At 36.7% G+C, this 26,742-nt stretch overlaps 2 protein-coding genes and 1 pseudogene across 2 annotated transcripts; 1 reads left to right on the top strand and 2 right to left on the bottom strand.

The window, feature by feature from the left end:
• Positions 1 to 802: 802 nt before the first annotated feature.
• LOC107432313 (probable L-type lectin-domain containing receptor kinase S.5) lies at positions 803 to 2,601 on the bottom strand (annotated as a pseudogene).
• An 8,227-nt stretch (positions 2,602 to 10,828) lies between these two features.
• Positions 10,829 to 16,800, bottom strand: LOC107432315 (probable L-type lectin-domain containing receptor kinase S.5). Its single transcript, XM_060813009.1, has 3 exons — positions 14,653 to 16,800; positions 13,963 to 14,175; positions 10,829 to 13,874 (listed from the first exon to the last, which is right to left on the bottom strand). The coding sequence occupies exon 3, from the start codon at positions 13,083 to 13,085 to the stop codon at positions 11,103 to 11,105; it is 1,983 nt and encodes a 660-aa protein (XP_060668992.1). The 5' UTR covers positions 13,086 to 13,874; positions 13,963 to 14,175; positions 14,653 to 16,800; the 3' UTR covers positions 10,829 to 11,102.
• Positions 16,801 to 21,853: 5,053 nt separating this feature from the next.
• LOC107432311 (uncharacterized) lies at positions 21,854 to 23,480 on the top strand. The gene is made up of 2 exons (XM_016043423.4): positions 21,854 to 23,037; positions 23,240 to 23,480. Exons 1-2 carry the CDS (start codon positions 21,892 to 21,894, stop codon positions 23,303 to 23,305), a joined length of 1,212 nt encoding a protein of 403 aa, XP_015898909.3. The 5' UTR covers positions 21,854 to 21,891; the 3' UTR covers positions 23,306 to 23,480.
• Positions 23,481 to 26,742: the final 3,262 nt, after the last annotated feature.

Raw genomic sequence — 26,742 nt, 5'->3', positions numbered from 1 at the left:
TTTACGTAAAGAAGATAAAAAAATAAAATAAAATAAAATAAAAAAATAAAAAAATAAAAAAAAGAAGAAGAAGAATAAGTATTGCTAAGTTTTTGAATGAGATAATTTCAAAAATCTTTGAATAATTTATGTATTTTACCTTTTTATATTTTATAAGAAGTAACAAAAATTCAGACAGCATCATTAAGTAATAGAGGGAGAGTAAAAGTTCTATATATTTCCTGACTCATACGGGATTGCTTTATTATTTGTCTATGAAACGGCCAAGCTGTTGATCATATTCTATTATAATATCTATATATATATATATACATGCTTAAATCCAAAAACGAAAAAAACAAAAAAAATGCATATTTACATGCTCATAACACAAATACGACCCTAGTAATACCAACTTTCTTATTAATCGTAGCATAGAACATGGAGATTAATTTATTTGCTATTCTTTAAAAAATTCTGCATATTTACAAAATCATATATATGTATACATATTTATAAAATGAACCAGCATTTTCTGCTTAGTTTTTTTTATGTGTATGACTATACCTTTTAATTTTAACCATTCTTTTCAATTTGATTTAATTTAAAAACCTTTATGGATGTGACGTAATTTAATGTCACGTGATTTTCACATGACTAACTAAAACTCAATAATATGCAATACGTGTGACTTTTTCTTTTGATTTTAATGGATCATGTGAAAACCCTATGCCATTAAATTAAATTTGTGGTATTCATAATAAACATTAGATTAAATGGAGTTGAAAAGAATGACCAAAATTCAAAAACAAGTACAAAACAAGCATAAAAAAAAAAATAATAAAATAAAGCAGAGGATCTTTTCCTTACCATCCTATTATCATTTTTGATGTGAAAAGAAATCTGTTCATATATTAGAAAGCAGACAGCAGAGAATTACATTTCTTTGGCTCGTGCTACTAATGTTATCTTCCAGTGATTTCTGTAATTAGGATGCCTCCTTCCAGAGTTGTATTTGTGTAATCTGAGAATGAAGGCATAGGAGGCCATACAAAAGCAGGAATGTCAGTGGAAATAAGTGGAGGGTCAGCTTCCCTTGCAAGAACCTTCAAAACAGCTCTCATGGAGGGTCTCTGAATTGGGTTTGGATGACAGCAGGCTAATCCCAACATCAGAACATGAAACTATCTCTTCCATGTCACTCTCTCAATCTGTTATCAATAGCATCAAGGATATTTCCCTTCCTGTAAAGCTCCCAAACCCAGAGAATAATGCTGTTGTTATAATTGTTCAGTTCATTTTGTTTTGCAGGTTTCCTTCCACATACAACTTTCATCACAAGGATCCCAAATGCATAGATGTCAATTTCAACGGTTGCCCTACCAATGAGAAACGTTTCTGGAGCCATGTAACCTAGCGTTCTTGCAATCTTATTTGTTGTGTGGTGAGTCTTCTCACTTTGTTGAATGGTACGTGCCAGTCCAAAGTCTCACAACCTTGCATTGAGCTCGAAGTCCAACAGTATGTTGCTGGATTTTATGTCACGGTGAAGCACCCTTTTCTCACATCCATTATGGAGATAGTCTAGTGCCTGAGCTACCCCATGTATTATGCTGTGCCTTCTTTCCCAGCTGGGCATTGATTGACCAAACAAGAGTTTGTCCAGGCTACCATTTGGCATGTACTCGTATACTATTAGTAGCTCATGGATTTCATAACATCATTCTATCAATTTCACCAGATTTTTGTGCCTGAGGCTGCCGATTGTGGTGACTTCTGCTATGAATTCTTGTGTTCCTTGAGTTAAATTTTTCGAGAATCTCTTGACTGCTACCTCCATATTTCCTAACAATCCTTTGTAGACAGTTCCAAAACCATCACTTCCAAGCTTGTTATCGGAGTTAAATTTGCCAGTTGCTCTTCTGAGTTCTTTCAGTCGGAACTTCTTTGGAGCCATGGAGTGGCCTTGAATCTCTTCTTCAATCATTGGATGTTCATCTCCTTGTTGATCCTCTTCAAATTTTCTTACCCAATACAAGAATAAGAAAGATGCATTTCCCAGAGCTACTACCACTCCTACTGTAATCCAAACCCATGTCAGATCTGACTTTCCATCTATACTTGTACTATGGAACTCCCAAGCCAGTATAGTGTTTAGCTGGGCATAAATGCCTGTAGAAGCTGAGAATCCCACATAAATCTTCTGTGGAAGAAAATCAGAGAGATTAATAGGCATGGTTAAAACCAAATTCTTTGTTAGCTCCCTTGTTTCATTGGTATGAGAAACAAAGACACTGATATTCTTTCCATCATACTGAACTTGTGCTGTTATATTACTACCTGAGGAAAGATTAACACCATAGTCAACCAGAGATACTTGTTTCTTCGAGAAGATGCTCTTCCCCTCACATGGTTATCATCAATGTCTTCCTCATAGCTCTTCCTTGTGTCAAATTCTATTGCTACTATTTTGGCTTGGGAGGATCCATTTGTATTTGTGTTTACAATCCCAAGCCATTTTCCTTTACTATTCTCCAGAATAGTGGTATTTCTAGTTAAGACAAACGCCAACCCTTCTCCTCTTGGATATGTTTTGGGGGTGATATTTGTGAAGTCCAGCCGCACCAACCCACAACCTCACCAACCACACCAACCGCACCAACCACAGCCACCATTGTTGACAGCCACCATTGTTGACATGCTGCACCGATCAACAATTGTGGGCTAAGTTGTTGAAGATTGTGGCCATGCTTGCCTATAAATAGGCTCCTTCCCGTTCCATGAAAATCAAGCCAAGAGAGCAAGAGAAAACTCCAAGAGAGAGAGTTGTTTAAGTTCCAGAGAGAACTTGAGAGAAGAGTGAGCAATTCCAGAGAGAATTGGAGAGTGAAGAGAGAGGTTCCAAGAGAGAATCCTCCATGAGAGAAGTTTTTATTTTTGTATTCTATTTTTAAGAGATTAATAGAATTCTTTTATTTTCTTCTCATATTTCTTCTCTAAAGTGGTCAGAGAACCACAACAAGTGGTATCAGAGCTCCTGGTTGAGAGCTTGGGTCCAAAATTTGAAGAAACAAAGCTACTGTTCTTCAAGTTGGTGTTTCGGAAAGTTGCTCAAATAATTAATTTGACAATCCCAGGTGAAAGTACCCGACGAGAGGAGAACAACGAAGTTCGCCGGAGAGAAAACGGACCTTCCACGCGCCCGCACGCGCCGACTGAAATTTTTCTGCAACTGTTCACGCGCCCACGCGCCGCACGCGCCGTCTGGAGGTTGAAGACGACCACGTCAGCAGCCACGTCAGCAGCCACGTCAGCACACCTGCCACGTCATCTGCCACGCCAGCCGACACGCCATCTGCCACGTGTCGCCACGTCATCTGACACGTCATCTGCCACGTGGTGCCACGTCAGCACCATCTGCCACGTCAGCAATATTTTCTGAAATTACGGAACAGCCCCTGAAGTTTTGGAAATTACGGAACAGCCCTGAATTATTGGAAATTACAGAGTGACCCCTGTAGTTTTCTGAAATTACGGTGAAGCCCCTGAACTATTGGAAATTACAGATTGACCCCTGAAGTTTCTGTATTTGCAGGTTGACCCAGAAATTTTGTGAATTTACAGTTTTGCCCCAAAATTTCTGGTAATTATATTTTGACCCCGGAAGAGTCAAGTCCACCATTTTCGGCCGTTCCGGACGCAACGGTTAACTCCGTTTTGCCAAATTCAGCTCCAATTTTGGTCAAGCCATAATGTCAATGGAAGAATCATCTTCGGGAGCTATGGTTAAGCTCACTGCCACAAATTATACACTTTGGAGACCTCGGATGGAAGATCTCCTCAATTGTAAGGATCTGTTTGATCCTATAGAAGCTAAAGGCGAAAACCCCGATCCCAGCAAAGTAGCAGAATGGAAGAAATTAAACAAGAAAACGATCGGTCAGATCAGGCAATGGATCGACCACAGTGTCTTCCATCATGTAGCGAAGGAAACGGATGCATATGCCCTCTGGACAAAATTGGAGGACATGTACCAGGCCAAGACTGCTCGGAACAAAGCCCTGTTGCTTAAGCGATTGGTACATCTAACATTACAGAGTGGAACTTCTGTAGCCGAGCATACCAGTGAGTTCCAGAGCTTGGTAAATCAACTATCTGCTGTGGATTACCAACTAGGGGATGAGGATCAGGCCCTCCTACTTCTAAGCTCTCTTCCAGACAGTTGGGAGACATTGGTAGTCTCTCTCAGCAATTCGGCCCCGAATGGCAAACTTACTCTGTCTATGGTTAAGGATGCCCTATTTAATGAAGAGGCCAGGAGAAAGGACATTGGCATGGATCAGTCACATGCCCTCGTCACAGAGAGAGGAAGACAGCAAAGAGGTGGTCGAGATAGGGGGAGAGGCAGGAGCAAGAGCAGAGGCAGATCTACAGACGGCAGAAAATCATCGTATAAGTGCTATCATTGTGGCCTGGAGGGTCACATGAAGAAGAACTGCAGAAAGTTGTTGAGAGAGCAGAGACTCCAAGGTAATCAGCCGAAGAAGGATGGAGAGACACTAGTCACTTGTACAGGAGAAGTGGCGCTCTGCTCCACCGAAGAAGAGACATGCCTTCATATATCAACCCAAGATGTTGAGTGGGTAGTCGATACTGCAGCATCCTACCATGTCACTCCACACAGAGATTTCTTTAAAACGTACAAAGCAGGAGACTTTGGTACGGTAAAGATGGGAAATTCCAGTTTCGCAAAGATTATGGGAACTGGTGATATTCAGATAAAAACGAATATTGGTTGTACAATCACTTTGAAGGATGTCCGTCATGTTCCAGACCTTCGGCTTAATCTACTTTCGGGAGCAGCCTTAGACAAGCAAGGCTATGACAACTACTTCAGCAAAGGCACATGGAAAATGACGAAAGGTGCCATAGTTGTCGCCCGAGGACATATTTGTGGAACGTTGTACAAGACTCATGTGAAGATATGTGCAGACAGCCTCAATATTGCAGAAGGAGAGGCGTCTCAAAATCTGTGGCACCAGAGACTCGGTCACATGAGTGAAAAAGGATTGTCCACTTTGGCAAGGAAGAAGCTTATCACTGTTTGCAAGGATGCTGTGCTAGATCCTTGTAATCACTGCTTGTTTGGTAAGCAACATAGAGTCTCTTTCAGTTCCTCTGCATTAAGAAGATCAGAGTTGCTTAGTCTGGTGCACTCTGATGTTTGTGGTCCCATGGAGGTGGAATCATTAGGTGGCAACAAGTATTTCCTGACCTTCATTGATGATGCTTCACGGAAGGTGTGGGTATATTTCTTGAAGACAAAGGACCAGGTATTGGATTACTTCAAACTGTTTCATACCATGGTAGAGCGTGAAACAGGAAAGAAGCTGAAATGTCTCCGCTCAGATAATGGAGGCGAGTATACTTCCAAGGAGTTCGATGCCTACTGCAGAAGACACGGCATTCGACATGAGAAGACGGTCCCTCGCACCCCACAACATAATGGAATAGCCGAAAGAATGAACCGAACCATTATGGAAAAGGTCAGAAGTATGCTCAGTATGGCTAAGCTGCCAAAGCCATTCTGGGGAGAAGCTGTTCGTGCCGCCTGCTACTTAATCAACAGATCACCGTCAGTACCGTTGAATTTTGATATTCCGGAGAAAATGTGGTCGGGTAAGATTCCCTCCTACTCTCATTTAAGAGTGTTTGGTTGTATAGCTTATGTACATGTATCCAAGGAGCTCAGACAGAAGCTCGATGCAAGATCTACTCCATGCATCTTTATAGGATATGGAGACGAAGAATTCGGATACAGGTTTTGGGACCCGAAAACCAAGAAGGTTATTAGAAGCAGGGATGTAGTATTCCAAGAAAACCAGAAAATGGAAGACATTGAAAAGCCCAGAATGTCTCCTAATTATAGTTCTAGTGCCGAGAATTTTTGTCCTAATCCAGCACCAGCACAAATAGCCACAGAGGATAATGAGGTGCATGAAGATATACCAGAAGCAGACCAGGAGGAAGAAGGGGATAATGAGCAGGGGGAGACTCAATCCTCTCAAGCAGCTGCAGGGCCATCACAGCGGTCAGATGATGGTACACCTCCTGAAACCAGTGGTTTACAAGTTCGGAGATCTGAGCGAGGCCGAATTCCATCAAAGAGATTTTCAGAATCTGAGTATATTCTGCTTACTGAAGAAGGGGAGCCAGAGAGTTTCCAGGAAGCTGTTTCTCATCAAGAGAAGGAAAAGTGGCTGCAAGCAATGCAAGATGAGATGGAATCCTTGCAGAAAAATCATACTTATGAGTTGGTTGAGCGTCCAACAGGAAAGAAGGCACTAAAGAATAAATGGGTGTTCAAGCTCAAGAAAGATGGCAGCGGAAGGGTGGTGAAACACAAAGCCCGATTGGTGGTCAAAGGATTTCTTCAGAAGAAAGGAATTGACTTTGATGAGATTTTTTCACCAGTGGTAAAAATGACTTCAATTCGAGTCATTTTTGGTTTAGTAGCAAGTCTAAACCTAGAGCTTGAGCAGATGGATGTGAAGACAGCATTTCTTCACGGTGATTTACATGAAGAAATCTACATGGAGCAGCCAGAAGGATTTGAGGTTTCAGGGAAAGAAAACCTCGTATGCAAGCTAAAGAAGAGCTTGTATGGCCTCAAGCAAGCACCAAGACAATGGTACAAGAAGTTTGACTCGTTTATGGTGAGTCAAGGCTATAAAAGGACTGCAGCAGACCAGTGTGTTTATATTAAAAAATTTTCAGGTGGAAACTTCATTGCACTTTTGCTATATGTGGACGACATGTTGATCGTTGGACAAGATGCAATGAAGATTAGTCAGCTGAAGAAAGAATTGTCTAAGTCTTTTGATATGAAAGATTTAGGACCAGCTCAACAAATTTTGGGAATGCAAATAATCCGAGACAGGAAGAATAGAAGGTTATGGCTATCTCAAGAGAAGTATGTTGAACGGGTGATAAAGAGATTCAACATGGATAAAGCCAAACCGGTCAGCATTCCACTTGCAAATCATTTTAAGTTGAGTAAGAGAATGTGCCCCTCATCCAAAGAAGAGATAGAGGAGATGGTTTCAGTACCATATTCTTCAGCGGTAGGAAGTCTGATGTATGCAATGGTATGTACCAGACCAGACATTGCTCATGCAGTAGGTGTTGTGAGCAGATTTCTTTCAAATCCTGGAAAGAAACACTGGGAAGCAGTCAAATGGATTCTCAGGTATCTTAAAGGTACATCGAAGCTGTGCTTGTGCTACGGGGGAGGTGATCCAATCTTAGAAGGCTATACAGATGCAGATATGGCCGGAGACCCTGATAATAGAAAGTCTACATCAGGTTATCTCTACACTTTTGCAGGGGGAGCTGTGTCATGGCAGTCAAGATTGCAGAAGTGTGTTGCTTTATCCACTACTGAAGCAGAGTACATTGCCGCAGCGGAAGCGGGTAAGGAAATGTTGTGGTTAAAGCGTTTTCTCACAGAATTGGGCATCAAGCAAGAAGACTACAAGATACATTGTGATAACCAAAGTGCCATGGATTTGAGCAAAAACTCAATGTATCATTCCCGTACAAAGCACATTGACATCCGCTATCATTGGATACGCGAAGTAATAGATCAACAGTTGCTGAAACTGATGAAGATCCACACAAAAGAGAATCCAGCAGATATGCTAACAAAAGTTGTTGCTCAAGAGAAGCTGAAGCTATGCAGAGACATAGCTGGAATAGATGGCAGATGACCATCAGTTTTAAATGCGGCTGGAGGGGGAGAATTGTGAAGTCCAGCCGCACCAACCCACAACCTCACCAACCACACCAACCGCACCAACCACAGCCACCATTGTTGACAGCCACCATTGTTGACATGCTGCACCGATCAACAATTGTGGGCTAAGTTGTTGAAGATTGTGGCCATGCTTGCCTATAAATAGGCTCCTTCCCGTTCCATGAAAATCAAGCCAAGAGAGCAAGAGAAAACTCCAAGAGAGAGAGTTGTTTAAGTTCCAGAGAGAACTTGAGAGAAGAGTGAGCAATTCCAGAGAGAATTGGAGAGTGAAGAGAGAGGTTCCAAGAGAGAATCCTCCATGAGAGAAGTTTTTATTTTTGTATTCTATTTTTAAGAGATTAATAGAATTCTTTTATTTTCTTCTCATATTTCTTCTCTAAAGTGGTCAGAGAACCACAACAATATTAATGACAAAGGTGGAGTTAAAAGATGCAAAGATGCTATGATTACCTTTGCCTTTTCTCCACAGCTTGAATGGCTTCCCGTAAAAGGCCCGTCCAGAAGAGTTCTCAATGGAATCTCCACCAACATTAGGTGTAAATTGGATGGTACCTTTGGTTACATCTGAATTTTTACTAATGAGATGTTCTTCAACCTCTTCATCAAATGTTGGATAATTAAAAGTCAAGCATACTACTTGAGTAAAAGCAGCAAACCATAGGACTAATAGTAAGATTATTTTCATTAACATTGTTGAATATAAAAAGCCAAAAGCAAACTTAAGCACATAAAGCAAGAAGGTGAATTTCCGAAACTATTGGAAGAAGATACTACAGGTGATAGAGGTGAACCTGGCTATTAATATAGAGGAAAACTAAAGAAACTTTCTTATTCTCTATTTATGATGTATTAAAAATTAAAATGGACATAAAATTGCTTAGTAAGGAGTACACACATTTATTTATATTATTATATGTTATATATATTCACCGACATGGCCATTTTTTAAAATTTTTTTTACAGAATCACCATCATGGTTGTTACTTGTCACTATAGTTGATACTTTCAAGTTTTCATCGATAACCGGCCTGTGGCTGTCTAAGCCACAACATAAGCTCCCTTACGAGTTCTTTTGGGCCAGTTGATGAATAGGTATTTGTTATTTAATATTTGAAGTTTTCTCTAATTATTCAGCTGTCACCCCCTCAGAGCTTTGGCTATTCAGATTTCTGTGTAGGCAGAAGTTTTCAAGTCTTACAATTAAATAAATAAAAGTCAACGAAAATGATAAGTGGTAATTAAAATTTATAATTCGAAAATTGATAATTTAAAATAAAATGTTTTACCATCCCCTCCGTTTTCCGATTGAAAAATTCAGCAAGAAAAGTTCAAATGACATTCACAATGGATTGCACTTTTTTTCACAAGAAAGGGACACCATTAATCAAGAATATTATTTTACTAAAAATTCAAACTTTGAGTTTTATCTAAATCCTCCATAACAGGAGTTAAATCCTGCATAATGTAATTGAAGTCTGAAAGTTATACTATATGAGTTTTAATTTTCAACAACCAGACAAAGTCAAGATTAAGAATACCAGTATTGAGAGCAAGCGAAAGGAAGGTCTGGTTGGAGTTGTTGCCACATAACTGTCATGCCACTCATTTTCTTATGCGTGTATGTAACGAAAAAGGGTTAGTTTACATTCCCATCAAAAGCTATTTGAATATTTCTTACTAATCTCTCACATGATGGAGCATAATATGTGAAGAAAAATGTTGAATTTGTCACGAAGGTAATTGTAAGCTGAAACAAGTTGCTGGCACATGTAGCAACGAGCTTCGGAATCTGAAAGGATGAAATAAAACTCAGATCTGGTATGTGAATGTGCCCGCAAGAATTCAATACCCATCTCCCTCTTTTCCTCTCTAGCACAGTTACTTATGGATTTAATGTTCACAAACATAAAAACCAATTTTTGAATTATGGATCAGCATAAAAAAAAAAATAATTTTGATGGTCTCTCTGTCTATGATTTCCATGACTAACAGAAAGCAATGAAACACACACTAAAGAATGCAGTGAAATAACCCTTAAGGAGTTGCTGCCCAACAGAGATCAGCAGCTAACAGTTGCAGTCCTCATTGCATAGATTGGCCTTTCTTGCTTTGCAAACTTCTCTCTTTTAGGATGTTGTGTTAACTGTGGCTGGGGCTAATTATTGAAAATCGTTGAAATTGCGGGTTTCTTTAAAAACTCCTTAACCATGAATTTTTAGCTATAGTTAGCAGCTTAAAATCCGATACAGTAAATAAAAGAAAAGTAAGAGAATAGAGAGAGAGGAAAAAGATTGAAGTTTTTAAGATTATAAAATATGTTGGATTTTTAATGGTTTATGTTTCTCATCTCCATAATATGTTTTTTTCTTTTTTTTTTGGATTACGTAATAAATTTTCAGTATTTTTGAGAATTTTATCATAGCTATGGAACATTTAGTTAGTTGTAATCTCTTCCAGTAGCAAGACTTTCATCACCTAATGGTATCAGATATTCAATAGCCAACAGATTCAGTACACCGGGTTCCAAATCTTCATGATTGTCTTCCCATACGGCATGTCGGTACAAACTTAGCAGAATGCATTATAAAAGGGTGAAGTTGTGTTCAAAGCACATGTCATGAAGTGGGGTTGGATGTCCAAATTACAGGGTTTCATAATATTGATCAAATAAGATGCTGCAGGTAGAATAATGGATTTATGAACAAGAAAGTTGCATTGATTATTACAATAGTAGGTGGGACTATAAACATATATATATCTGGTTCATAACCGACGATTAAAAATGGTGTAGTGATCAAAATCTCCTTTGGAAAGGTTAACAAGGTTTCAAACCCTTTTGACCATGTATCGTTACCCTACTTACTTTTGAAGGTGGTTTAGCAAGTGAAGCCATCAGCCAGAGCTTGTTGAGATCAACTAGGCAAAGCCTAAGTAACTCAATAAAGACCAATCATTTAAATGGAGTAATAATATTCAACAGCATAATGGTAATATAGAGAGAGAAGAGAGAAGGAAATAAAGTTGTATGTGGTTCCAAACACATGCGGGCTTGCATATTGCATTTGCTTATTATATATATACATGCGCTTAACGCAAATACAACCATAGGAATACCAACTTCTATTGTAGTATTGAACATAGAGTGAAGCAACTTTATAAAATTTAACAGCCAAAGCTCTAAATATATTATATGCATACAGAATTACCATCCTACCAACATGGTGTTAAAAGCAACATGTACATAGTTATATAGAAGCAGGAATTATAGGATGACAGCACACGGTACAGTTCTTGCCTTTAGATGGTGTTATCTTCCAGTAAGTTCTGTAAATGGGGTAATTTGGCCTCCTGGTTGACCAGTTTCTGTGTAATCTGAGAATGAAGGCATGGGTGGCCAAACAAAAGAAGGAATTTCAGTGGAAACCAGCGGAGGATCAGCTTCCCCTGTAAGAACTTTCGAAACAGTTTTCATTGAGGGCCTCTGATGTGGGTTTGGATGGCAGCAGGCTAAACCTAGTATAAGCACCCGAATTATTTCATCCCTATCAAAATCTTCCAGTCTGGAATCAACAGCACTGAGGATCCTTCCCTTGTTGTACAGGTCCCAGACCCAAAGCACAATGCTATTGTTGTAACTGTTCTCATTTTGATATCCAGGCTTTCTTCCACATACAACTACCAGCACGAGAACGCCAAATGCATAAACATCTGTTTCAACAGTTGCCCTACCAATAAGAAATGATTCTGGAGCCATATAACCTGGTGTTCCTGCAATTTCTTTTGTTGTGTGATGAGTTTTCTCACTTTGTTGAATGGTACGAGCCAATCCGAAGTCTCCTAGCTTAGCATTGAACTCAGAGTCTAACATTATATTGCTGGATTTTATGTCTCGGTGAAGCACCCTCTTCTCGCAGCCATTGTGGAGATAATCTAGTGCCTGAGCTACTCCATATATTATTCTGTGCCTTCTTTCCCAGCTCAGTACCATTGATTCTGCTACGTTCATGCCAAGCTTCTGATCATCACTAAATATGTACTTGTCCAGGCTTCTATTCGGCATGTACTCGTAAACAATAATGAGCTCATGTCTTTCATAGCACCACCCTATCAATTTCACCAGATTTTTGTGTCTGAGACTGCCAATTGTGGTGACTTCTGATATGAATTCTTGCTTGCCTTGCCTTGAATTCTTTGAGATTCTCTTGACTGCTACATCCTGATTTCCCAAGACTCCTTTATAGACAGTCCCAAAACCACCATTTCCTAGCATGTTCTTCAAGTCAAATTTTCCTGTTGCTCTTCTGAGTTCTTTTAGTCTAAACTTCTTAGGGCCCATGGAGTAACCTTGAATCTCTTCTTCAATCCCTGGATATGCATCCTCTAGATTCTCTCTATCACGTTTTCTTATCCAATACATATAAAAGGCAGCCCCTCCGCCTAACAAAGCTACTATCCCTGGGACTGTAATCCAAACCCACAACAGGTTTGGATTTTCACTTATATTTGTGCTGTGGAAGTCCCACGATAGTATGCAGTTTAGCTGGGTATGGATGCCTGTAGAAGCTGAGAACCCCACATAAGTCTTCTCTGGAAGAAGATCAGAGAGATCGAGAGGCATGGTTAAAACAGGATTCTTCATTTCCCCTGCTGTTTCATTGGTCAGAGTAACAAAGACACTGATATTCTTTCCATCATACTCAACTTTTACTGTTATATTACTTCCTGTGGAAAGATTGACACCATAGTCAATAAGAGGCACCTGTTTCTTCGAGTAGATGCTATGTACATCCAAACCCACATGGTTGTCATCAATGTCTTCCTCATAACTCTTCCTTGTGTCGAATTCTATTGCCACTATTTTGGCTTGAGAGGATCCATTTGTATTTGCGTTTACAATCCCAAGCCATTTTCCTTCACTGTTCTCAGGACGAATGGTATTCCCGGTTAAGATAAATGCCAACCCTTCTCCTCCCGGAACTGTTTTGGGAGTGATATTAATGACAAAGGTGGAATTGAAAGATGCTATAATGCGACTATTGCCTTTGCCTTTTCTCCACAACTTGAATGGCTTTCTGGACAAAGCCCTTCCCGACATATCTGTGATCAAGGGACCGCTAGAGACATCAGGTGTAACTTGGATGGCACCAAAGACTACATATGAGTTATAAAGAAGGAGACTCTCTTCATCCTCTCTTTGAAATGTTGGATAACTAAAATTCAAGCATCCCACTTGAGCAAAAGCAGCAAAGCAGAGCCAGAGGGCTATTAGCAAGCTTTGTTTTAGCGGCATTGATTGGATATGGATGGCCAAGGTAAGCTCAAGGACTTAAAAGGAAGGAAGGAGGTGAAGTTTCAAAGTTGGAGGAAGAAAATTTTGAAGGTGATTGTCTTCTTAAAATCAGACTAAATAAACTTCCTGGTTCCTTCTTTTTCTGTATTTACCCGGAATTTGATTCATAAGACAAGAAACACTATGGATTAGCAAGAAGTCTATAAATAAATATATTTATATATTCACCATCATGGTCTTTGCTTGTCCTTATAGTTGATATATAATCCAGGCTACTATAAATTCTTCCAATTATTTTGGCAATATCCAGTTGAGAATTTTTTTTGTTTATAAACATCTGAATTTTGTTTAGCTATTTAATCAACAGAGCAGAATTTGATTATTTTAGAATTTCAGATATCAAGTTGACAGGATTTTGATTTGTCGCATTGTAGAATATAAAATTAAACGAAATGCTAATTTAAATAATGTGTTTTACCGTCTAACTTGATATATTCCACCAGGATTTTTTTTTTTTTTTTAATATTCAAAATTCAAACTTTGGGATTTAACTGAATATTAAAAAAATAAAAATACAATATGATATTTAATTTTCTAAACCATAACACGCCTCCATAATATAATTCAAGTCTGAAAGTAAACCATATAAGTTATAATATCCGGAAAAGGTCAAGAGTACCGGCATTCTGAGCAAGTGAAAGGAAGCAGCTGGGGAAGTCGTTGTCACATAATATTTATACCTTTCTCCTTCAGCATGTTGTATTAATGAAATGGGTGAGTTTACAACTACTAAAAAAAAACAAAAAAAAAAAAAAAAAAAAGGGTGAGCTTACATAAGCAGAAAAGATAAGAATGATATCTATTAGAAGGTTCTTACAGGACCAGAAAATTTTTCTTTTGTTTCTCTATGTAATTTCACTGCAATGAGGATGTGTATTCCATCAGGACCAGTTGACTCTGAAAGGGCTTCCAGCCCATCAAGTAGAACTTTTCCAATATTCCATTGGGATACCCATTAACTGCTCCACAGTCCAAATATTGCCAGTGAGGAAGGTGGTGATTCAGAAACTGATTATAGGAATTAGTTCACCTGGAAAAATAAAAGTTACTAATGACTGAATATCTTGGCAAAAATCATCACTATAAACTTTACAGAGGGCAGCTAAATTCAGATTAAAAATAATAATAATAATAATAATAATAAATAGAAGAGATGTCTATAAAATATATAGATTTTATTAATGTTGATGCTGTATAGGATAATTTGGCTCTCTCAAAAAACTAACATATTTAACAGCCAGAAAAATGAAACAGTTAAGTAATCAGTCTTTCATAAGCTATAAGCCTAAAGGCAGAAACTAATAATCAACTTGTATATGTTTTTGGGGTTTTTTTAACAACATGAATTTGTTTTCCTTTTATATATGATACAACAGTTGATAAAAATATTTAAGTATGAGGAATTCAATTGCCATTACAATCAAATATGAAGCAATATGGTTTATTCCAAGCATGGAAAGTAATTTTAGCAAATAAAAAAAAAATTCAGGTCAGTAAACAAATTCACCTTGTGCATTTCGCTAGGGTGTGTCAGGGCAATTCATGATGAGATTAAATGTGCTTGTGATGGTCATGTTAAATGAGACTGCTTGATCGAACATACTCAAATAGCTCAGCAGTCAAGCATTTGGTTTGGGCAGGGTAATCAGCTTCTTCACAACGGTAGATCCAGAGGTTTGGATCTCTTCTTTCTTCATAGAAACCATAGTACAACTCATCTGAATTATCTTCAACATTAGAGTACTTGAGGGTGAAGAGATGTACATGGCATTTATGCCCAACCCTATACGGTAACAAAGCACATGGGAAGTCAACCATTACTGCATTCATCACACTGGAAGGTGGCAACAATATAGTCCTCACCACATGCCATACAACCAGTGAAATTTGCTCCTCTGGGACGAAGTGTGAGAAGAAGCTGATGGACTTCACTTATAATGGTGCTTGGAGTTGAAGCACACTCATGTAGGCTGAAATTGCAGAAATGACAGCTGTAGGTGAAGTTACCTCAAGGCTCTTTGCCGGCCTCACATCCATAGCAATTAAGTGGATGCTTAATAATGCGTTGTAACATGGCACACCATTCTTGGAGAAAGTAGTTGCATTGGTTGCAGCTCTAGGCCAGGCTAGATATTTGTCGTGAGCACCCAAAACAATTTACTTCATCTCCATATTCATCATTGAGAATCAAGGGATGCTGGTGGCTGAAGTGTTCAAGTCTCTTCCCCGAATGAAGAAACTTGCAATTATCAATTGAATTTTCATTTTGTGTGTGTGAAACAGAAATAGTACAACCAGTAGAACCAAATTCTACTTTACAATGCTTCAATTGAAGCAGTGCATCATCATTGCTTCTACCAAATTGAATCCCAAAATTCGAGTTCATATTCTTTGATTCACTTCTTGTCTATCTAAAGAGTCCGTGGATGAATAATTAGCATCCTTATAAGAGAACTTGACAGGTGGATTCGGGGCAGACATCACACAACCCAAATGGCCACTATACTTGCAACTCTCACAATAATAAACCGATCCTCCCAGATTCGCTTCCTCCTCACAAAAATCACAGCAGGCTTCATCAGAATTTGCATCAATGGAGTTGGTTTGGGTAAGCGTAAACTCGTACACATGAAGTTTACTACTTATAGTCACTGGCAATAAACTACACATATTGGCAGCTCACACAAAGCAAACAAAACCCATAACCAATTTCACCACACACCTTGCATCTAAAATTGTTGGAACAATTTGGAGATGATCCAAGAAACGTGAGAGGGTGTTTATGAGTTTCACGCTTAAAAGTGCATTGCCTAACAGCATAATCTAAACGGAGGTTGACAGGACACACAGTTATAAGTACAGCCAGAGCAAGGACTCCTACAATCATTGCATAAGACTTCCTGCCCATCCACAAGAGTTGGGGTTCCGTGGAGGGAGAGAAGGTGTTCATGATGAGCAGGGTGCTTACTCATCTCAAATCTCTCTGTCTCCCTTTCTTTCCCTCCCTAGCACTCTGTAGCTTACATAGATTGATATTCACAATCACAAAAATCATTTTTTGAATTATGGGTTAGAATCAAAATTTCATTTTTGATGGATTGTCCCTATGAATTCCATGAAAGAAAAGAAGAAACCAATGGAATGCAATGAAACATACACTAAACAGTGGTCGTAGTGCCCCTAAGATGACACTGGTGGCCGATGGAGAGCAGCAAACAGTTGCAGTGGTCCTCGTTCGTTCGAGTGTGTCTGGCCTGGGCTGGGATCAGAGACAATGAAACTGTGACTCTGGGAACAACCATATAATTTCCCCAGTTAGAGCCTTATGATTGGGGAATTGAAGAAAATAATTTACTTCTTTTTTCTTTTTCTTTGAATATCCAAAAAAATTGTACTTTTTTTTTGGCCAAGTAAAGAAAAACAGAATTTTACTTGGAAAAGAAAAAGGAACTGCAACAAATTATAGTTAGCGTTGTTTGTACAATTTGCCAATTTTCATCTATATTGCGGTTTTTTTGTCTTTTTGGTCAAATCTTTATTTGCTGAGTTGCTGTTTGCCAGGACTAATTGAAGGCATGGATGGTGCCACATTTTAAAAAAATGAATTCGCTGGGACCAACTCCTCACCCGTCCACTTGAAAAACAGGCTTTTAATCAAACTGTTTTAAATAGAACTTAAAAAAAAAAAAAAAACAAAAACAAAACGTCTGTTAATAAGAGACCGAAAATAATAATAAGAAAATCCTTAATCATGCATAAAGTTACCTGCTTGAAATCCAACCAAGTCACTTTTACATAATTTGTCAACTACATTAAAAAAAAAAAAAAAAAATCCAAAACAAAAAATGAAATTACACTACTGGGAAGTGGGAACATAAAAAGAAAATTATTTGTAGGCGTCTTAATTAGTTTTCAATCTTACAAGGTCCATCTATATGTGGAAGTTGATCTTTGCACTTGGCACATTCAAAGTCCAATCATTGACAAGAGAGTACCACAAACCTCACAGAGTTTGTCATCTGCAGGGTTATCAGCTTCGAAGGACCAGGTGACTGTTGGTGATGATTCTAACATGGCGTGGTAAAGACTTTGACAGACGGCACCAAGATAGGATATGGCATTTCCATCTTTCCCGCAGGCATCACAGGTGAATCTCATGGGCTTCTTTCTGCAAGAGGGCGAACTGGTGTTCGTGAGTTTCCTGTTGAGCAATGTTCCAATTGGAAACCCAACAATTTTGGCATGAAGGTCGAAGTTGCAGAGAGAACAATTGTAAGTGAAGCTGCTTCTGCAAAGTGTATGGCAGGCATCCCAAATGATATTCCTTCTTCCATCATAAGGCAATGCTACCAGTAGAAGAAGAAGAAGGTGTTTTTGGTGCAAAGGGTGTTGGATTTCATGGGATAGATCAGCGCACGACTTATGAAGAAGGTAGTTCGATTGATTACTACTACAACTGTAGGTGTGACTGTACTACCGGTTCCTCACAGCAGAATACTAGTCGACTATGGTTTTTAATCTGATTGGTTTCTTTGAATATCAGTGGGTGCTCATGGCTGAAATGATCAGTAATCACCATCTCATCTGTCCGTCATAAGACTCTTTACATGTAATCTTCAAATGTTGTAGGATGAAATCTGTAGAAACCTTCTCAGAATAGTGGGCAAAACTTGAGTCTGAAATTACTGATTAGGTGGAAATAAAGTGTTATGCTTTTTCTAAAGGAATGCAGTGCTTTTCCTTTTTTTCTTTTCTTTTCTTCTTCTTCTTCTTTTTTTTTTTTCTTTTTTTTTTTTCTTTTTTTTTTTTTCCTTTTTTTCTTTTTTAATCTTACTTCTTTATTCCTTCCTTACTGTGTTTGGCTATCATAAGATACTATAACGAAGTTGGAAAAGCAAATTGCAATTTGGAAGATCCAAAATAGAATAAGCAATATCCATTTGCAAGTGCAAGTCCTAATTAACAAAATGTCTAGTATCAAAGGACAGACTTTAACAATAGTAAAATATTTAATTAATAGTAACTGATTTGTCGCTTTTCTTTTTCTTTTTCAACTTGACAAGTTTTTGCTGAAGCTTAGTTTTTGCTGAAGCTTTCCTTAGTTTGTCATTACAAGACGCTTTTGGTGTTGTTATTCAATCTTTCACGGTAATTCTTTTATTGTGAAAAACAGAGGGGGACTTCCCAACTTTGATTTGAAGCAGACAATAACCTAGTTAGAAGAACAAATGGTGGAGACAAATTGGATATACATACATACATATATATATATATATATATATCAGATAAACACTACTATGGATCCTAAATTAATATGTATCTTGGACCCAAATCCTTGAATTCCCACACATTGGGAAATTTGTGAATATTCTCTTGTAGACAATCAATTTTACATGAGTATAACATTCTCTATGGATGTTGATCCTGAACTTGGCACAATCAAAAACCAATCCTTCAGAAGGTCTATTCATTAATGTGTCTTATAATGCGGACATCTGGTTTTCAATCGAAAAATAGGGTGTTTCGGATGCAAAGGGTGTTGGAATTCATGGCGTAGATTAGAACATGGTTTATGAAGAAGAAAGCTGCTCTTGCATGGGATTTTATGTACAACTGTGGGTTGGACTACTTTGATCTACTGGTTCTTCACTGCCAAAGCAAAAAAGTGGTCCACCATTATTGTTTTTGATCTGATCATCTGCCTCTTTCAAGAACAATTTGGTACTTGTGGCTGAAACGATCAACGATATTCTCCATCTGAACTCTCAGATTGGTGCACAAAAAATCTGAGCCTGAAATTATTGGTTTGATTAGGTGAATAGAAAATTTTGATTTTTCCTAAGGAATATATGCAGGGATTTTTTTTCTTTTAGTTCTTTTTGTCCCTTCTTTAGTGATTTTGATAATGAGAGTGAATTACAAGGAGGTGTAAAATCAATCGACTTGAGACCTAAATATTTAAGCCATCAATATCCACTTGCAAAGACTAGTCATTCTCAAAATTAATGTCCAGTAGCATATTATTAGCAAAATGAGGATGTGGATGAGGATGTGGAGAATGACATTTTTGGTTATAAGTGAACTGACCAAATATCCGTGACTAGTCTCTCTTTTTTTTTATTTTTTTTTTATTTTTTTATTTTTTTTTTCTTTTTTTTGGATTGCAATGATATAATAAAATATTTGTACTTGAATTGCTTGGCCCAAGATAATAATTATAATAATAATTATTAAAATAAATAAAAAAAGGCAGTAAATTTGTGTCATCCATTTATAAAAAGTTTCAGAAATACTAATACATCCATGAAACGAAGGCAACATATATATCAATTTCAGATTTAAGCCTATTTTATTTTATTTCCAAAGTGTCATATTAATTATGAGCAACTTCATATCAAAGAGCTAAAATTAAACGAGGAATCCATCATCTGTGCAAATTGCTGATTCATTTCCATTTGAAGCTGAATTTTATACATCTCACACTGAGTTCTTAAGGCCATGATTTCGGTTTGTGCCTTTTGTTCTGCAAGTTGCTCCAGAACGGACATAGAACCATCCTCTTCCTCCTGAGTTTGTGCTTCATATGGAGCCCAACCAAGACATTTTCTTCTTTGTATTGTCCTGGCTTCTCCTCCATGGTTGCATAATAAGTGTGCACCCGAAAGTTGCCGCCGAAACAATTGTAGGTCCATAAATTCTAGTCCATTCTTTGTGACAGATATGACAAACATGTGCAGATGAGTTATAGTGTGAGAGAGCATATGTAAGGCTTAACTTGTGGGCAGGAGTTTGAAGCTCTGTAAAACTTGAGGCAAAGATGCACAATGGACATGGAATTGAAATCACAAATGGGACAATGGAAGCAAAAGATATTTCCTTCTACACCACAAGCATTGCACAAGAAAGAGCCAGAATATGTTTGATATGGAAAAGCGTGAGATGGTTCATTGGATGTGAAGGGTGCTCCATTGACCCGTTGTAATTTGCACATTGTTCATGAATGAAAAACTTGCATGGCCAGTAGTAGTATGCAGATTACGAGCAGGATGATTTGCGGCCCGAGCAACAAATCTTGTCTCCTTGTTGAACTTGATAGAAGATCAAGTTATGAGGATGGCTGAAATGCTTCAAGTCATCCATTCTCTCCCTCAATTCTGCCTTTCTCTCTGAGAATGCTAATTGTTTAAAAGGAGCTATGAGTATTGATAGAAAATTTTCCAACTTAATGGACCAAGTCAAGGTCTTATTTTGGACATCATTATTAGGAAAATCCAAACAAGAACAAGTTGCGTGACACTAAAGCATTGTCTTAAAAGAAAATTCAAAGAACCATCAGATTATGACATTTTAGAATTCCAGCTAATTTTTATCCATTTATTTTATTGGCAAGAAGTCAAAATTCTAGGAAGTCTCAGAAAAAAGGCACTTGTTTCTGTACCTTTATGCCAATAAGAAGCTTGCATCTTTTTAGAGATTATGGTTACTCAGCAAATTTTAGAAGTTGAATTATATATAGTAAATGAACTACAAACAGGAGACGTTTAGAACAAAATCAATGCGCGGAGTTAATCTGGTTTTGTAATGCTCACAGGACATCAAAATTGAACTTTTAGCTGAAGATTATAGAATTAGTTCGTATAAAATCGAAATCATGTGTGAAGAAAAGGGAAAGGGTGGTTATCTTATGGACTGCCATATAACAAATTATTCCTTAAGCATTACCAGAAAGAAAATAAAGCATGTTGATCTCTTTGGGGTATGCTTTTCCGGGGCTGCTATGTGCTAGTTTCTCATATACCAAATTTTTCTATCATCCAACTCTTTTAGACCATGAAAACCATCTTGTCTCAAAAGACTAAAAAAGAGACAGAGACAGAATGAATACAAACGAATGGTAATAAAAGTTTAGAAAAAATAAAAATAAAAAATAAAACAAAGCTTGGTACTGTATGTCATCCATGAGACGGATTTTTCCAAGCTTATCAGTGGAAAAATTAATATAATAAAGTTTTGCAATACTTAACCTTGTAAAAAAGCTCTAGCTTGGAAGCAATTGAAAAGTTAATCAAGGATAAAGAGGAATGCCATATCGTGTCTGCTAAGAGCTTAGGTTGCAGGTAGAGAGGACGTTTTTGTTTCGCTGTTTTGTCTTTGGCGTTTGTTACTCTTTTTAATCGCCTGTTTCACATTTTTTTTTAATTTTTTTTATTTCTAACAAAAGGACGAAAAGACATAATCCACTGCTTAATTTGTCTGTAAAGTTTTGCCATCGAAGAGGGGCCAATTGCCTATGAAAATATAAGCCATTTGGTGGATGAAAAATAAAAAAATTAAAATTAAAATTAAAATGTCACTCTCATATGTATTACTATTCAACTAGCCAAAAAGGGCAAGTTGCCAAATAGTGGGCTGTATGTGCCGGCTCAATGTTACCTTTTTTTGAGACTCAAGAGTACTATTATCTGTCAAAGTTCTGTCACACATTTTTTTTTTTTTTTTTTCCAATTCAGCCTTGGATACTTTGAGAATATGTCTCAAGATATAATTATATATATAACATTGTCTGTCACACTTTTTTTTTTTTTTCTTTTTTTCCAATTCAGCCTTGGATACTTTGAGAATATGTCTCAAGATATAATTATATATATAACATTGTAACTATATGATATATATGTAGTTTGATATATAACTTCTGAAAGATAAGAAAACCATAAAAAGTGAAATTTTTGGAAGAGGAACAAAATCAATGAAGAGCTTTTACCACTTCAGCCATGAACATCAATTGGAACAGACCAGGTCACCACCCCCTAAAGAAAACATCAGCTGCTCAGGCTGCAAGCTCAAGATATTGTCAGACAAAGACTTTTACACCTGCAAAACCTGTCCATTTTTCCTTCACCAGGTCTGCTACAACATGCCTAGAAAAACCCAACACCCTGCTCATCCAAACCACTATCTAACCCTCCATTCAAACGCTTTAACTTCCAATGGGAATTTGCAGTGCAGGGCTTGTGGAGGTCATGTTAATGGCTTCTATTATGCTTGTGCTAAAATTGGCCATTACTATCATACTCTATGCTTAGCACTGCCTCTTTCCATTGCAGTTTCATCCCACACCCACAAGCTCAAACTGGCATATTCATCCCCATATGATTTCTGCTGTGATATTTGTACTAAACCCGGTTACAAGATTCGTTGGCTTTACAGGTGCCAAATCTGTGAATATGATACACATCTTTCATGTGTCATATCTAATGGAAAAGAGCAATTTTCTCTTCAGCATTCAATCACACCATTCCCCAATACTTCGACTACAAGGCAGAGTTCATATTTTTCAACAGCTCTTGCTGGGATTGACAGACCACTGGATTACATCGGCGAAGCCAACGAATTAATGCAGTTGGTAACTCAGGCAGTTGTAGTGGCTGGAGGAGATTATCAGGGATTACAATGCCAAAGACCAAGTCCATCCACTCCTGGTTCAGAAGATCTGAGCATAAATCCAAGTTATCAATTCAGTGATGCATGTTTCTCAATAGATTTGGAAAGGTCTTATTCGAACTATAATCAGGCAAATATTCAAGCTATTAATCATCAAGTGGCAAAGACTAATATTCCTGAAGTTCATGGAGCTAATTTTAGACATGTAAATACTGGGATTCCAAATATGAAGTTGATGAAACAACCCAGTTTTGCTAATGGGACAACAACCATTTATCCTCTTAATGTGGGACCTGCAGAGGGTAATAGAATGAAAGAAGCTTTCTTGATCAGAAGTGGGAGTGCTCTTGCATGTGATGAATTGGTTCAAAAGGAGAAGATGAAGAGGAAAGCTAAGGAAAATAAGCTCAAGTTGGGTCCTGGAAATGATCAAATCACAAAATCAGATGCAGTTAGTTCAATCATCCACATAGAACAAGCTAAAATGCACTATTACATGCACATGAATTCCTTCCCTGTTTTTTATTTATTTTTTTATTATTATTATTATTATTTTTTTGGGTGTTAGTCTTCTTTAATTTGTAGAAATTACCGTTAAAATGTGTGTTGGATAATTGAAACTAATACAATTTTTTTCTTTTCATTCTTTACAGGTTATGTCTAGCCGTTCAAGTTGGCAGAACCTCCTTTCATGCTGCTATTATAATCCCAAGGCATGAAAGAAAGTACCAAAACTGCACAGATGGATTGGGTACAAAGTATGATCATGGAAAACTATATTTTCTTTTCCTATATGGATGTGTGCGAAAACTTTATGTACTATTACTGCATGTTTTACAACTGGAAATCGATTTCATATGTTAATATTTTTTTTTTTCTTGAATAATTCATCAATATATATAATACTAGAGCATAGAGCATAGGTATAAATATATAGTACATATTAACTTAGTCTGCTGTCTTTTTTTATAAAAGACAGATAATCCAACAAGAAACAAGGTAGGACACCGACTTTATATAAATATATTACTCCGATATATATGTGGTACTGTGCCAATAGCAACAATTTGCTAATGGACAACGAAAACCAGATTTTTATAATAATTAATTATAGAAAAAAGCATTTTTATTTGTCCTTTGCAATTCGCATGTGGGTCCAAATTTTGCAGTTTAGCACTTAGTTCATAACCAAAAAAAAAAAAAAAAAAAAAAAAAAAAAACTTATTAATTCCAAAGAAGTATAGCGCATGAAAAAGTATATAATTAATATTTAATAAATCTCTATTATATCAAAGTTTTATCCCATTCCGTCAGATCCAAATATATAGATGCCACACAATTGGATTGGAATCTACGTACAATTTGCCCACCTTTATATATATATATATGTATATACACAGAGAGAGAGAGAGAGAGAGAGAGAGACAAATATATATAGTTAAAATTTCTTAAATGTTTTTTTTTTTAATTTATGAATCGCATAATATTTTGAATTTATATCAATGTATATCATAAATTCTACTTATAATTTGTTGATAGAATCAATGGCAAATTGGCAATAAGCCTAATTGTGAATATATGGATGGTATAGCTATAGTGGAGAATTTTCTCATGTATCCAATTAAGAAAGCAAATGGTAAAAGTCTGCATCCCCATAGAACAAAAATGAATTAGACCTGAAAGACAAATTGAGTAAGAGTTGAATTATATCTACTTTGTAGTGTGATTAAGAAGTCCATATCTTTAAAGTCTCTAAGAATCACATGGGAAAGAAATTTCATAGTTAATTGTCTGTTTAATGATTTTTCAAAACAGTATCCGAAAAGGATAATATATATAGATATATATTGGCACTAGGAGGAATATAATTTTCTAACATGCAGGGAGATTTGTTTTTCCTTTTCTTTTCTTTGATATTCGATATGTAGGGAGATTGCCAAAACAATATCCAATCGAAGCTTTGTCTCAACTTTTATCCGTTTCTCTAACACATTTTCCAATGTATTAACAATTGCATTGTCAACATTGTTGTTATAATTAAGAAGTTTTCCAATTATAATATTCTTTGAATTACTGTATATTCTTTTCTTCTTGCCTATCCATCCCACAATGTTTGATTATATATATATATATATATATTAAGCTTTTCAAAAGTTAAGGGAATCAAAGATTCTTATATATATGTTAAACTAGATGATGGATTTTTTCAGTCACAAACAAAATCGATCACTCATCCAATATCACAAACATTAAAAATAATAATCATTATCAATAGTTGATATCATCCATCTTTTAGACCATAGTGGGCCCATAAAAAGGAGAGCAAATGTTTGGTGTTCTGAGAAAATATAATACATACTTTCACATTGGAGATACATGTTAACCTAGAATTCATAGGTTTAGTCTCCTAGTAAAACTATTGAAAGTATATTTTGGATTCAAGCCTTAACCTGATTGAAATCCTTACTTCTCAATTATAGTGTTGACCAAAAAAGAAAATTGTACATTGGGGTCCATTTCATTATGAATGTAGGAGTATATATATACTTCTGGTTCCGAAGCACCGGAGCACTGTAGATTTCTAAAGGCTCCACCATTTGGGAAACTTGAATCATAGATGAAATGATTGTGATTTGCATCATTTGACAGGTTTTTGTTGGGACGTTAATTTTTGTGATGTGCAACAGCCTGGCTGTAAACTCACCTTTCCCTTCCCTTCCCTTCCCTTCCCTGCCTCACATATTTCTAATTTAATTAATATTGTCTTTGTACCTTGCGCCGCCGGCTATCTTTTACCTGTTCCAAATACTTTATATTATACCTCATTTTTTTAATTAATACAAATTAGTTAAGTATTAATTATTTAAATACTATATTTACCTTTAATTCGATCGCTTAATATTTATAATCATATTTATATGATTACGACTGTAATACATAATTTTATAACTAGTTTGATTTCCTATAGAAAAAGTTCGATATATTCCCAAGTGGCAGGCCACCCAACTAGCCCCATGATAGCTTGCGTTTGGGGCCCTACAATGTTGACGCTCGCACACTGCTTTGGTGCTAACCCTAGCTAATTCCTTGTAAATTTTCTCTCCCTTTTTTTTTTTTTTTTTTGGTGGCTAAGATCCACTTCAATTACTAATTGGGTCTCTCAAAAGACAATTCTGCTAAGTAAAGATTGATATACAATGCATAGAGATCATATGTCTTAAAAATGGGAAATTACTGTATAAAAAAATGAAATATATATATATATATTTTCCATTTTGATTGACAAAAATTTTACCCCACCCTTTGTTTTTTCCTTTTGGCTTATATGACAAAAAAAGTCTAAAAAATATCCGGAGCACATTTTGATTGGTAATTCATTCATTATGTTTATAAACAAATTTGACCTGCAAGCCTGCATGTTAGGATTCCATATTTAGAAGGAAATGTGCAATCAGGATTTCTGAATCCCAGAGCTGGGTTCCAGCTACTTTTACATATATATTATTCATGGAGCTCCAAATTTTTATTTTCTCTATTTTTCTTCCTATTTTTGCCCTAAAATTTCTGGTTGAATATGAGATTTCAAACCAGCTGGCAAAAAGCATTAATCTTTGGTTTTGTTGGAAAAGGATTTGGCAATGGGGGTCTCCATCTTCCACCCCAACAAGAATCTCTTTAAAATTGTCACATTTCATGGTCCATCCACAGGAGTGACATTTTTAATTGTATCCAAAAACCACAAAAATGACAATTTTTTATTTTTTCCTCCTTTCCTAGCCAAACAATATATTAAAATAATTATTTTTTGTAGGAAAAAAAAAATGGAAGCTATACATGAATATAAATAATTGAAAAAGGCGGTGAAGGGTATAAGAATTATTTCTGTGGACCAACTAGAGCTATCTAAGGCATAAGGGCTGTTATATATAAACTCAATTAATTATATACCATGCATAAAAATAAAATTATATCCTCTCTGTTAAAAACCTTAGTATGCCTACATTTATATTTGAATTAAACGACGTTTTGCCATGCATCGTTATTCAAAACAAATACCATTGTTTTTTTCTTTTCTTTTTTTACAGGAGGAGTTTTGTGTTATATATTTGGGGTTGCAAAATCAAAAAACCATAATGTTGATGAAATTTTTTCCATA

This window comes from Ziziphus jujuba, chromosome 11, assembly GCF_031755915.1.
Source record: "Ziziphus jujuba cultivar Dongzao chromosome 11, ASM3175591v1".
Lineage (NCBI taxonomy): Eukaryota > Viridiplantae > Streptophyta > Magnoliopsida > Rosales > Rhamnaceae > Ziziphus > Ziziphus jujuba.
Note: the sequence above shows the minus strand (reverse complement) of the source record. Positions and strands in the feature narration are given on the sequence as shown.

Bases quoted from the DNA above. Each gene is read 5' to 3' on its own strand.
- LOC107432315 (XM_060813009.1), bottom strand. From the start codon at position 13,085: ATGCCGCTAAAACAAAGCTTGCTAATAGCCCTCTGGCTCTGCTTTGCT.
- LOC107432311 (XM_016043423.4), top strand. From the start codon at position 21,892: ATGAAGAGCTTTTACCACTTCAGCCATGAACATCAATTGGAACAGACC. The intron at 23,038-23,239 runs GTTAGTTCAATC...CATTCTTTACAG, and splicing joins AAATCACAAAATCAGATGCA to GTTATGTCTAGCCGTTCAAG.